General features: G+C 35.4%; 1 protein-coding gene across 4 annotated transcripts in view; it reads right to left on the bottom strand.

The window, feature by feature from the left end:
• Positions 1 to 14,141, bottom strand: part of ABCC9 (ATP binding cassette subfamily C member 9) — a 199,270-nt gene that overhangs the window by 42,470 nt on the left and 142,659 nt on the right. For all 4 annotated transcript variants that reach the window (XM_036759015.1, XM_036759014.1, XM_036759018.1 and 1 more), the window contains 2 exons: positions 12,847 to 12,939; positions 3,620 to 3,722 (listed from right to left, as the gene is read on the bottom strand). In XM_036759015.1, the coding sequence (XP_036614910.1) occupies positions 3,620 to 3,722; positions 12,847 to 12,939 (196 nt within the window). The remainder of the gene's footprint in view (positions 1 to 3,619; positions 3,723 to 12,846; positions 12,940 to 14,141) is intronic.

The raw sequence follows: 14,141 nt of genomic DNA, 5'->3' as shown, positions 1-14,141 counted from the left end.
TTGTATCGTTGCATTACCTTTATCGATCCTATGCCAAGCATCAAATGGTGTAAGTACTAGTTAAACAGATTTTATCTGTTCCTGTGGGGAGGTGATTTCACTATACTAATGTCACTATTTAAAGTTCAGTGAAATATAGTAAGTTAATAAAAAGAAAGTGGGATTTTCCAGAAGTGGGGGGACTTGAGAACTGTTTCTCATTGTACAAATTTGCAATAATTTAAGCCCCCTAACACTGAAAGAACAACCAGGGATATAAAGTCATTTATGCTCTGAAAGACATAAATAGCTTCCAACATATATGCTGAGTGGACTGGAACACCACTGGAACTATTAGAGTAAGTACGATCAGTTGAGTGACCAAAGGCCACCTTATGGACAAACATAATTGTTATCATCTTAATTTAACGAACGAGAAAACATGAGGTTTTGAAAAGATAAGTGACTTGCTCAAGATCACATAACTAATAAGTAGTAATTCAAGACTTGAACCTAGGACTTCTGAGTTCAAGTCTAATGTACTTTCTGCTACACCCTACTGCTATTCAGTCTATTAAGATGAAAGAAAGAAAGCAATGATGAAGTCACCATCTATTAAATAACGGAGGTGTGTGTGTGTGTGTGTGTGTGTGTCTATACATTAAGATGGTCTTTTAGACATGAATGAAAAAATGACAGATTATACTGAACTATTTTGAACTCCAAGTTATATCAAGCTATGCTCCCCAATATTCCCCCAATAAAGAAACACTAAAATCATTTTTAAAAAGTCAAAAGAATCTCAAACTATTAGCAATCATATAAAAGAATGCTCTGAATCACTAATGATAAATGAAAATCAAAACATCTCTGAGATTTTTCCTAACATCCAGTAAATTATCAAAGATGACAACAATAAGGAAGCTGGCAACCTAACTATCCCAGCCATTGGGAAGGTAAGTAGCTAGTACTATGAGATGGTCTCCACAGAGACTAAAGTCTATGCAAAGCATGCTCAGAGGACAAAAATGAAAAGACTGTAATTCAAAGCCTAGAGATAGCAGTCATCAGAGGAAAGTCTTTTCTCAGGGAGGAAACAATTTCTGTCCTGTAGCTACCCTGATACAACGCCATTCAGCTCTCTACTCCATGTTAGATATACCTCTGAATATAATCCCAAAGAACTATTCATCAGTCAATTAAATTCAACAAATATGTATTAAGAACAAGAGTAAGACACAAGTAGCAATATATACATTGTCTTTCACATGCACACATACTGATGTATGTATGTATATGTAATATGTGTGTGTGTGTGTGTGTGTGTGTGTGTGTGTGAGAGAGAGAGAGAGAGAGAGAGAGAGAGAGAGAGAGAGAGAGAGAGAGATCTAAGGTTTTGACACACAAAGTACCTTCAACCATTATCTGGGGGATCCACTTAGCAAAAAGCTACTTTAAACAAACATTTACATTTCCAGTTAATGGTACCCTATTTTTCCATATGGGTTCTGAGAAAGAGTGAAAACTTAGCTATCTTTCCTTTGATTTATTTCCTTTTCTACTTTTTTTCTTACTTTCCTTTTCTTGTAAGACTCCAGCCACTAACATCTTTCCTTCTGGTCATGAGGAGAGAACACTTGCTTTACTCAAAGACTCATATAAAACCCTTGTCCATTAAATCTGACAGTAGGAAGTGCTAAAGGGCAGAAACCCAAGACATTAGTCAATGCCCACTCACCTCAAGTTCAAAGTAAATATACTTGTCCCCCCAAAAAACCCATTTGCTCTCCAATGAATTGGAGAAAAACAGATGCAAGGCTGTTTTTATTCTCCCTTTGTCTGTTGGTAGTATTTTTACTTTATTATTTTAGAAGAGAGATTATTTTTTTTCTGAGAGGACAAAAATTAGCACACAAATGAAAATCCAAGTTCTGCATGGGAAATGAGAAAAATATTTTTAATATCTAAAGGTCATTCGGGGGGGAGCCTTTTCCCCTCCATTCATTCTGGAAGGAACTGAATATTGATGGCCAGGCATTAATTTAAATGTTGTGAAACTTAGTAATATTAGTGCAGCTGAGTCATTTTTTTTTGCTCAGCAGGGAATCCGTGTCAACAAAGTGAAGGAATATGGGACACTAGGAAGAACTTCAGTTACCAAGTTTAGCACCAATGTATCTGTGAAACCACTAGACATTCTGTCTTAGATGGATGTGTCTATGCTTCAACAGATTTCTTTACTCTTTCTAAATCTCTTATGAAAGGGACTGCTTGATACAAAGCTGTGGTTGTGGTTTGTCCTTCGTTCTTGAAGAAGACCATGACATCAGGGAGGTGACTTTGATTTGATTTGAGTAAGGGAGGGCTGTGCAAAGTCACCAGTCTCACTTTCTCCTCTAGAGCCATCTAGATCCAGTGGCCAGATACTGATCAGGATAACCGGAGATGGCCCAGGATGCAGTGGGAGACCTTGGCCCTTTTAATCTAAGGTTTTTTCAGGTTCTCACTTTGAGTGAGGCATCACCCATTCAGTGAATAGGCCTCTTTAAGAAGCGAGTCAAGGGATGGCCCCTTTAATAAAAAAATCAAACTGGGAGGGGAAGACCCCCAGGGTTGCTGGCCAAAAGAGAAACAGTTATTATTTACCTTCACTCTGAGCCAGGAGGGCCCAAAAAATAACCATTAAGTAGTGCTTGGGCAGAGATCTATTGTCTAATCTCTGAGATCCAGATATAAAAGGCAGGCACAGCCAAGATTCAGTGGAGACAGTACTGCTAAAAATACTTCAAATGAAACATACTGCTTGCTGAACAGGTAAACATTTTGTTTTGAACTTGTAGACATTTTAAAGCCATAGAATCAGCCAATCACAATCTATGGTAACCTTGTTCATATTTTATAACTAGGAATTTTATAACTAGGAATGGCTAGTGCTCTTTTGTCATTTACCTACCATGCCCATCTGCACTCCAATGCCTCTCCCTGTCCCAGCCAGATTTTCAATCTGGTCCAAATGCCAGTGTAGGAACCTTCATCTGAACCATTTTGCTTAATACACTCCTGACATTTAGCACCCGGAAAGCCAGGCTAGGAAAGAGGCTGCTTCTCGAACAGGAACAATGTAGAGAAAGAAGAAAGAACAGAAAAGACCGTGGGGGAAGCAAAGGACACGAATACGAACCCTGAACAAGTAGCCACATTAGGAATGGAGAAAGAGGGAACAACGGATTTACTTGAGCTAAAAACATCCATTAGAAAGATAATGGAAAATCAAATTTATCTGTCAAGCAAGTACAATGCAGTAAGGAAAATTAAGATATCTGTTCACTCATCAAATTTATTCAGGTGAATAGTCCTCTCTTTCTGAAGGTATACAAATATTTGCCCTTCCATTAACTTATGTAATCGAAAGACAAATATGGCATCAAGTGAACTGTTTGGGGGGGTTGTCTTATCATTAGCTGGAATAATATAACAAATTTCATGTAAAACATAAACAAACATGGCCTATTTTAAAGGACAGTTAAACAAAAAGTTGGGTGCTGAATTTCAGCACGAGATGGGTTCTTACAATTGCCTCCCTCTTTGTATTAGACCACTTCTGTTTGATTTCCATTTCGAAATCAAGAAATGAACGTACCGTCCTGACCTCCAGCCATCTGTTGGCAGCTGAGAGAAATAAATAGGCTATGTTGTTTGTGTCTGTCAGTTCTAGCATGCGTTGCTTAAATCTGGCTTCATGCCTGCAGAAAACAAAAAAAAAATGTTACGATGTTAGCCACACAATGGGAAAAATAATAAAAAACAGCCACTTACTACTACTTCACTTCTTGCTCAACACAGTGACAAATTAATGGAGATAGAAGGAATAGTAAACGGACTCCTACTTAAAATAAAGGTCAACTGCTACTGCTCTACTGTAGTGTTAATACAGATGGTGCAAACAGAGGTTTTCCTTTCTTGCACTACAGCTGAGAAAAGAGAACTTCCCGAAGAAACTTTCTTTTTTAATTGACAAATTTCATTTTTAACAAAATGAAAAACTACAGTCTTTGAAAATAGCTAACAAAAAACAGAAAAAAATGACTCCAAATGACTGTACATGCAATCGTATAATTTTTATATGATATTTGTTAAGAGAAAAGGAAGCTATTTGTTTTCATTTTAATGACATGGTAACAATATCATCCATTGTATTTATGCAAAGGATTGTTTTTTGGTTTTGATTTTTGCTTTTTAAAGTGGTCTTTATTTACATAGTTACAATGAGTTATTCTTTTGGATTTGCTTTTTTCACTCTGCATCACTTATAAGTATTTCTTTTTAAATTTTTCATGTCAACTATTTTTTAAGGCACAGTCATATTCTAATACATTTCTGCACCACAATTTTAAAAAGAATTTTCCAATTGTTAGATTCAGTTTATTTCCAGCTCTATGCTTTTTTATAACTGTTATTAATAGTTTTATACATATAGGACTTTTTTCTTGTCAGTGATCAACTTATGGTATAAACTTAGCATAGATGGGATCACTGAGTCAAGAAGTATGGAAAATTTCATGTTACTTTCCAAAGTAGTCAGACTAATTCATAGTTCCAACAGTAGTAGCAGAAAATTAAACATGTTGCTTTTCCAATATTGATTTTTTTCATCTTTGACAATTTTTGTCAACTTCATAGGTGTAAAATGATAGCTCAAAGTTTTTAAAATTGGCATTTATTTGAATATTTGTCTTTTGGAACACTCTCAGATAATATTATTGTTACATTTATGGTCATTTTTGTTGTTCATTTAATTTGGTCTTTGACCACACTCATTATTTAAGAAAGCATTTTAAGTCTCCAATTTGGCCTACTTTTTGTTTTCTTTATTGATTTTTGTGTATATGTTCTATAAAGGGGTCTGATATTAATTTCAATGTGCAATGATTAGTAGTTCTTGTTTTTTTTCAGTTTAACACTACTATCCTAGACCATAATCACATTTTATAAAGATATAATGTATGGAGGAAAGAAATTCTTAATAAATCCTGTTCAATTCTATATATCAAATTAATATCAATAAAATTTCTCAATATTTTGTTCAGCTTGTTAATTCCATCTTATCTTTCAGTTTGACTTGTCAAGATCTGATAGAGGCCCACTTAAATCTCTTTTAATAATTCCTTTACCATTCAATTATTATAGCATTTCAATTAGTTTTTTAGCATTTCAATTCATCAAACAAGGGAATAAAAAACCCCAAAACTGAAATAATCTTTGCTCACAAAGAGCTTCTGGAAGAGGAAGACATGCCCACAGATAAGCAAATCCAAAATAAAGGCAATTTTGTGGGCAGGGGAACACTAATAATTGAGAATCTCAGGAAAGATCTTGGGAAGGAGGTGAAATTCAAGCTAAGCCTTAAAAGAAGCTAGAGGATCTAAGAGGCAAAGATTAGGATAAAGAGCTTTCCAGGCATAGGGGAACAGCCTATTCCAAGGCAAAACAATGAAAGGTGGAATGGCATATAAGAGAAAAACAAATTGATTGAAATGTAAAGTTGTTCAGGGAATAGTAATTAAAATTATTCTAAAAGACAGATAGTGGTCAAATGATGATGTGCTTTAAATGCAAAACAGAGGAGTTTATATTTTATCTCACAGGCAAGAAGGAACCACTAAACCTCCTTGAACAGGGGAATGGCATGTCCATGCTTACAATTTGGCAATTCTGTAGAAGATGGTTAGGAGAAGGGAGAGACTTAAGGCACAGAGGCCAGTTGGGAGGCTATCATATCATGAATCTAGAGCTAGAAGGAACACTACAAATCACCTCATCTAACCCCTTAGGTTATTGGATTAGGAAACTGAGGTCTAGAGAAGAGATGTGACTGGCCTAGATCTTGGAGTTAGTGAGTTGTTTGCTCCTAAAGGCTTTTAAGATCCTTTTCTCACTGAAGAACTGGAATTTAATGATTACATTTCAGGATGAATTAAATTTGCAATTTTTCTCTGTCAAAATTTCATGGATTTCATAGACTTGGATTTCGCCTTCCATTTTCAATACTTTCAGGAAAAGTATATGTATACTTTTTTTTTTTAAAGTATGGCATTCAGACAATTAGTTCTTTATATTTTTCTGAGTAACTAACAATTCTCAGTTTGTATTGACAAGCTATGTTCGCTAGCTCTGTTACTTTAATTTGCAGCAATCACAATTCTTCCAGTTTAATTTTTTTAATGGCTTTTGCATTTTGTCTTCCATTTGGATCATTATATTTCTTAGAGAATCTACTCATTTATAAAGATTTTAAATTATAAATCTACCTACTGTTTTAAGCTACCAAGACTCAAGTCATTCTTTTTCATTTTTCTCTTTCACTGATTTTAATTGCATTTTTAAATATGCTAGAACTTCCCTATTTCTCTAATTCACTATTTTGAAGTTTTTTTTTCTAAATTTGAGTTCTACTTCTGAGGAGCTTTTAGTTGTTATATGATTCTTTCTTTTTGGAAACATCATTTTTTCTTTTTCTCCCAAAGTATTTTTTCATTGTATTCAACCTTATCTTAGTAGATAACCTCTAAGGTTATTTCCATTACTAAATCTTATTATTTTTACAAAACTGGGTCACTGAATTAAAAGTAATCTTGGATCTTACAATGGTCTACATTGGCCTATAGTATATGAATAAAATATATCGTGCAGACCACTTAAACATTTATCTGTGATCAGCTAAGTTCATTCTGGGTTCAAAATTTTCAAGATATTTCTTCCATAACCTGATTTACAAATGAAACTGTTAATGAAAACCTTATTCATTTGAGCATGTGTTCTATTCTCTCACAAAAAGTCCTGCTATGTGGTAATAAATCTTTCCTAAACTACAAAAAAATAGTTTCTTTTCATTTTTCCATTATTTTCCCCTGACGATAGCAACAATAGAAAGACTGCATAATACAATCACAAAAGTTGGTTCAGATCTTGATGAAATGCCAAATCAAAGTAGTGAGGTTTGTTCGACCTCAACAGTCATGAATCATCTTGCACAGACTTTGTATTTAAGGATTATGTTGAAATAAATAACCCAGATATCATTCTAAAAGAGAGAGGTGTTTCTATTTGACCATTTCAGAAGTTCAAAATTTTTTTTAATTTTTTAATTTTTTAAATATAAAACTTTGAGAGAAACCATTATTTATATCTGATGATCAAAGAGTAACTCATGAGGTATGCAGCAAATACAGCCCCCCTGATCATCCTATCATATATACATCCTACATACAAACATATATATATGCATATATATATATATATACACATATACACACATACATACATATGTATGTGTGCATGAGTATACACATCCAGTCATATACACAGGACAAACTCTAATTACTTGATCAATGGTGGCCAAATCAAAGAAACAGGATAATTCAAAGTCATCAATATCTGATTTCTACTAATCAAATTACTATACTACATATTTGATTGGTACCAAATTATTATTTTACTGTATTGTATAGAATATAATTTGAATGTTATACAAAATAAGACATGTCCTGTATATTCATACACTGGTGGATGAGGTAAGGGAAAATGAAAAATATCATATTACTTAAGCTCTCAGAGCTGAAAGATCAAGAGAGGCTTTTCTAATGACCCAATCTGCATTTCTACTCTTTTATTTTTTAATGATAATTCAGAGATCATCTCATCCATCTCACATCTGAAGCAGAATTGCTTTTATTATATGCCAAGAAATTATTACTCAGTTATCAGTGTGTAGGTCTTCAGGGATACAGAACAAACTAATTCTCAAGGAAGCCCATTCCATTTTTGGACCATACTAATTGTTTCAAAATTTTTTTCAATTATTAAATATCAATTTTCTCTCTCCACCACCCTATCTCCCTAATAAAAACTGCTCTAACAAATTTGCATAGTGAAACAAAACAAATCCATCATCGTTCAATGGACCATTGCTAATTGTTGTACAGTATTTCCATATATTGAGATAAAATAGGCCTTTGTGTAATTTCTCCCCATTACTTCTAGTTCTGTCCTCTGGTCTCAACAGAAAATAAGTCTAATCCTTTATCCATATGAAAGTCTTACAAATACATGAAGACAACTATCATGTCCTCTTATTTATGCAGAATATGGACTGAAGAAGAAAGAGCCCAAGAGGCTATCATACCATGAATTTAGAATTGGAAAGGAATTTAAAAGATCACTTCATATAATCCTCTCGCTTCTCTTTTCCAGGTTAGATATCTTTAGTTCCCTTAATTGACCCTGTGACAAGGTTTCTTCTTCATTAAGAGTTTCTTCTTTATTAGGAGAAGGACAAGATCCTTCTCTTAATATATTCCAGTGTCTTAAAATTCTTTCTAAAATGTGGCTCCCAGAACATACTTCTCTTCATATGGTTTGAGCAGGAAGCCCATCTACCCAATTGGTGACCAAATTCACAACTTTTTCTATCTCATAACTATTAGAAAATAAGAAAATGTTAAAAGCAGTGTCTATGAGCCACCTCACTCCTCTCCCCAATGGCAAAGTTAGCACTACAATTCATTTGAAGCAAAGCCACTAACATCACAATGAACAACTTTAAAAATGGCCCTTTCTGACAGTACTCTCTTCCTTACTATTTCTTAAGTTTTGTGGTATTATCTTGGTTGCACTTTTAAACCATTTGTAAATGGATTTGGCAACAATTGAAGCAGCAATGAGAGGGGAGGGATGAAAATGCAGTGAAAATTCTTTCTGTGTGTTTCTATTTGGCAAGAAACCTTTTGTTTTCCTAATGGAAACTTTGACGCACTGAATCTGCATCTTTTCATCCATATCCAGCTCATCTTTTTGAACATTCCTAGACCTTTATTCTATCAGACAGAAAATAGGAAAGGATACCAAAATCTTAGTCTAATTGAACTGTGATATTTTGCTGAGCTACTTGAGGGAGTTCATTGTTTCATTCTAGTTTACAATGAACTTGGAATACAGGGAAGGCAAGTAACTAGTTTGTTTTATTGTTAGATTACTCTTACATTCATGGGATTAGGAGAACCAGAAGCAAAAGACAAATAGTCTTTTTCTTTTTCCGATGGCTTTCAAGAATTTTGGATCTGAAAAGAAAATTTCTATTTGGAAAAGTAAAACTCTGCTTGGGTGACTATGGAAAAGGTACCTTTTAAAACTTGAATCTTGACTTATCAATCATCAACTTGGCCAGAGTGACACAGTGAAAAGATATCTGGTTCTGGTGCCAGAAGCCTGAGTTCAAAACCAGGCTCTTGCCAGAAGTTTTACACTTGACAAACTACCTAATCTCGCTGAGCCTCAGTTTCTTCACTTGTAAGATAAATGTAGCACTTTTGCTACTTAATGCAGAGGGTCATTGTGAGGAAAGTAAACCTTAGAACTCCATATAAATGTCAGTAATCATTATTATCTGTTCCTTTCTTTCAAGCTACTCAGAGTCTCTAGAGCTTTGAGGTTTTCTTGGAAAGCTAATATCCACTGATTAGTAACTATTTGGAAGGATAACTCTCTTTCTGGTAAATGTGTTTCTGTTGAACAAAGGGGTTTTGAATGTAGTGTTGCTCTGTCAACATGGTTATCATATCAGTGATAAGTGATTAGAATGAAAAAATAGTACCTAGAGCTCGTTTCAAATATAAAATTTAAAAACCTGTATACTTTGATGGGGAAAAGTTTCCTGCTACAGAAAATATCCCTACTACATTAAAGTATACATATTATATCTTTAACACAGATGCATAAAGTCGAGTGTGATAGTGCCTTAACTTTATATGTTGGGTCCAATTTTGTCTTCATCATTCAGCTCCTTTAAGGAAAGTAAACTTACAGTAATCAATGTTATAACAGAGATATAAGGGTGAATTTAAAGCCTTTTCTGATATTACATAAACAAACAACACAGTTCCCAGCATAATATATGCTTATAATTTTTTATATATTTATCTATGAAAGGCAAGGAATGTGGCTAGATGGGTAAGAGAGACAACGACCTTGTCCCATGGTCTTATCTGGGTCTCTGTGTCTTTACTCTGTCCATTCATCTATATGGGAAAGAGAAGGGGTTTTGAGCTAAAAAATATTGGGAATCATGACTCCCAGAGATGCATGGCAATCACTAAACAAGCAACTCATTCATAAATAATGACAGGCCTTCAGAAATAAAAATCAGGAAAAACAGAGAATGCACATCATAAGCTAGAATAAGGTCTCCAAAAGAGACCTAAACCCAGTGACCAGAGGTTCAGTCCAAATAAAAGAATGAGCCTGAGGGTATTAGCTAGGTGGAAGGACCCTGCCACTTTTCCTATGCAAGACCTACTAGCCAAGAATAGACAGACTACTCCATAAAGGGAAAAGGCTGAGAAGGATCTTTGTTTATTTGTTTTGGAATTGGTTTTGTCTTGTGACTAACAAAAGGAGCTGCTTTTCTTTAAAAAAAAATGAAAGGCTGGAAAAAAAACCCCTGGATTTATGAACTAAAAGAACATGGCAGAGCCTACTCTTCTCATGAGGAAGAAATAGCAGTGTAGCTGAAAACTTAAGTTGGAGCCAGAAACTGGAAGCAGAAAGAACCTGCATAGGTACACATCCAGTGGGAGTTATTCCTGGATGCATTTGGTCTCCAGGGAGGCAGCAGCTTCAGAGAAGCGGCTATCTAGCTAAGCAGGATTCAATGGGTTTAAGTCTGTCTCTCTGTGACGATTCTAGGTCACGTGGGTGAGTCGCATGTGTGACTCACCCCTGACACTGAAAAAGATATAAAAACCAGGGGTTGGCTGTTTGTTCTTTGGAGCTCTCTTACCCACAGCAGTGGTGGTGCGCATGACTGGGCCAGCCCTTGTTCTGAGCTCCCGGGCTGAACCTAGATGTTGGGAACTATGAATTGTATTGGGTCTGTCTGTAATTTGTTTAAGGGCTCTCGAGATGGTGCTGATGAGGAGACTCCGGGAAGCTGTAGCTAAGGAGCCCTCCAGCTTGTAAACCCGGATGCTGAGACTTTGTTGAACTCTGGTAACTATGTATTGGGATTCGAATCAGACAAGGTCTGTCTGTTGATGTTTGTAATTTGTTTGTATTTTGTTCTGAAGTTCAGGGTGCTGACTTTTTCCTCTGAACTAAGTGAATGATATTTGTATACTGAATTAAAGTAAACTTGTCAACCCCTTCACCTTGCTTTCCTTAGTTAAGCAGATCAAAAGAACCCGTGCTGTTGGCAGCTTTCTGGGTGCTGGCTGTGGATGGATCTTACACCCCCACAGACGCTGCTTGCCGGATTGTTGAAACACTTCACCATTTCTGTTCTTAGTTTTACTGGCATTCAAAACAGACAGGAAGTTCTGCCATGTTATTTCTAATACAGACTAACACCTTAAAATTCTCCATTTCTGAAAAGCTCTAACATTAACGCTGAAGAAAAGGTTTAAATGCCCCAAATAACTTATTTTTTATGTTTGCACTTTTCTAACTTAATGAAGCCATTTTATACACATCTGATTCATCTGATTTGAAATATTTTAGAGCTTGGTGCAGGGAAAAGAGTGGCAGACATAGAATCGGAGAACCACAACTTATTAAGATAATTATATTTTAGTACATCATGACATGATCTCCATCTCTCTATCTTGTTTGCAACTCCTCCCTCCTTCAATTTGGGTTTAAGTTTGTCAGTTTCCCTTTTAAATTGTGGGTTTCAGAGATGAAAATAATATTCCAGATGTAGTCTGACTAAAGGAAAGAACCACAATGTTTTCACCTACCTTTTCCTGGACACTACGCCTCCTAAAGTCAGCCCCAAAATACAATTAGCATGTTTTGCTGTTGTTGCCATGAAGATTGTTCACTTATGTTGAGTTTAGAGTTCACTAAATCCCCATATGTTTTCCAGTAGCATGGAGTAGTGGTAATACTACTAATGATAACAGTGATAATGATAATTGAAATTTATGTAATACTTTAAGATCTTCAATGCACTTAACCTACAAGATTATAAGCTAAAATAAGCAGCCATATTTAATAAGGTGACAAGATAAATATTAAAGTTTTACAGTTGGCTTTGGAGTCAGACCTGAGGTCAAGTGCTATCTCAGACACATACTTACAGTGTGATTTTGAGTAAGTCATGTAAATTCTCAGGGCCCTAGGCAATTCTGCTTTGGTGGGGCAAACTTTGCAAACTGGGAGTTAGTTATACCAATAAAATCATAGCTCTATATCAGTACCTCCCCCCAATACTGTTCTATAGGAAGTGTTGTCTTGGGACATTCCATGCTTGTTCCATTCATTTTCTGAACCTTAATATAGACTTTCACTTTTATCTCTATTAAATTTCATCTTATTAAATTAGGCTCATGTTTTCAGATTTCATGATCATTTTGGATACCAACACTGTCATCCAACAAGTTAGCTATCCTGCCCAATTCCGAGTTACCTGCACACTTGATAATTATGCCAGAAATGCCTTCATCTAAATCACTGATAATAAATATTAAGCAGCATACAGCCATCTCTTCTTGGACAGTTCTTCCCTCTCTCCTTCCTAGTCCTTCAACATTGTAGAGTTAATAACTACGGACATTCTAAAAGTTTGGTGGTACTTCAGCATACTCTTCATTTGGCAAAGGCTGCAGCTGTAGCACCTTTGGTTCTTCCAGGAATGTCAACTAAGAATCAGTAAACCCACCATTTGTCATGATATCTGTATGTAAGGATTGTGTCTTATATGCTTTTACATCCTCTATACTACCCGAAGCATATACTGAGTACTCCATAACTATGTTTATTACTTGAATTTGATAAAAATTCTCTATTTGAGATTTCAAGAATATATTTACAAACCGAAAAGCTCGAATGGTGGTGAGGCCCTCAGCAGTTTCTGAAAAGTGGCAAAGCAGAGGCAGCTGAGTGCTGTCATCAAGCTCCTGGAGATCCCTAAGAAAGAGGGAAAATACAAAAATAAAGACAAGAAACAATTAGGACATCAAAGACTTAAGTGTCCATTCTATAATAAAATCATCAATATGCTCAGCTACATCACATATGAGATCAGGCATGAAGTAGGATCATAGCATGAGAGCTGGAAGGGAGCTCAGAGACCATTTAGTTCAATTCCCTCCTTTTAGAGAGGAAGAAATTAAAACTGAGAGAAGTGAAATGATGAAGGCCAGTCAGGTATTAAACAGCAAAACCAAAATTCAAATCCAGGTCCTCTGACTCAACATCCAGTATTCTTCCCTTTCCATTATTTACTTTCAGTCAATGTCAAGGAATCTTACTAGAGTTTCATAAAAAGTGCACATTCACATAATTCCTTTTCTTTTTACAGTGAAAAGATATTAGCTGTAGAATAGATAATGAAATAAATATCATGTGTTTCAAAAACCATATCCTGACTTTTCCTATTCTCTGATTCCCTTATGAGTAGCTTGTGTAACATAACTTTTAGGCATATCGTTGGTATGTTAAACAGTAACTACGTGATGAATTCAATAACAGCATCTTTGGTGTTGAACTTGGGACATTCTTGACAACCATTCCAATATGCCAAATAAGTATAAAACCCTGACTTGCCCAATTAAAAAAACTCATATTCCATAGAGATGCTACATAAAGGTACAGATCAGGCATGAAAAGAAATGAGAACCTTTCCTATTTGCACAACATACGTGGGATTTATTCTCATCAAGTGCCTGTTTGCAAACCTACACAGATGCCATAAGGAAGCCACGCTGCTGCCAGCTATGGGCCAAAGCATCAGATTAGAATACACAGGGCAAAGTTTGTAAAATTCATTTTCGTGAAATCTAAAGGTAAAAGGCCAGCTTGATCTTATATTTAGAACATGTATCTTTGTAGAGCTATACAGTCATTTCATAGTGCATATCACATGATCTTTGATTTTAGACATTCAAAAAATGTGTGGGATTTCCTGTGGCAATTTCACTCACCAATAGGGTGCCTTAGGTACTAAGAGCTTTTCTAGCAAAGTCTAGGCATTCCAGCCTCATAACATGCAGGGGTTTGGGTTTCTTGGTGGGGGGTGTTTTGCCTTTTTTTAAAATGAATATTTTGACTTTCCAAAGTCCCTTTGTTCTAAATCTCCACCCAATTTAGTCCTGTAATAAATGTTTAAT

The sequence above is a fragment of the Trichosurus vulpecula genome, chromosome 5 (assembly GCF_011100635.1).
Source record: "Trichosurus vulpecula isolate mTriVul1 chromosome 5, mTriVul1.pri, whole genome shotgun sequence".
NCBI classification, from domain to species: Eukaryota; Metazoa; Chordata; class Mammalia; order Diprotodontia; family Phalangeridae; genus Trichosurus; species Trichosurus vulpecula.
This window is presented reverse-complemented; position numbering and strand designations above follow the sequence as displayed.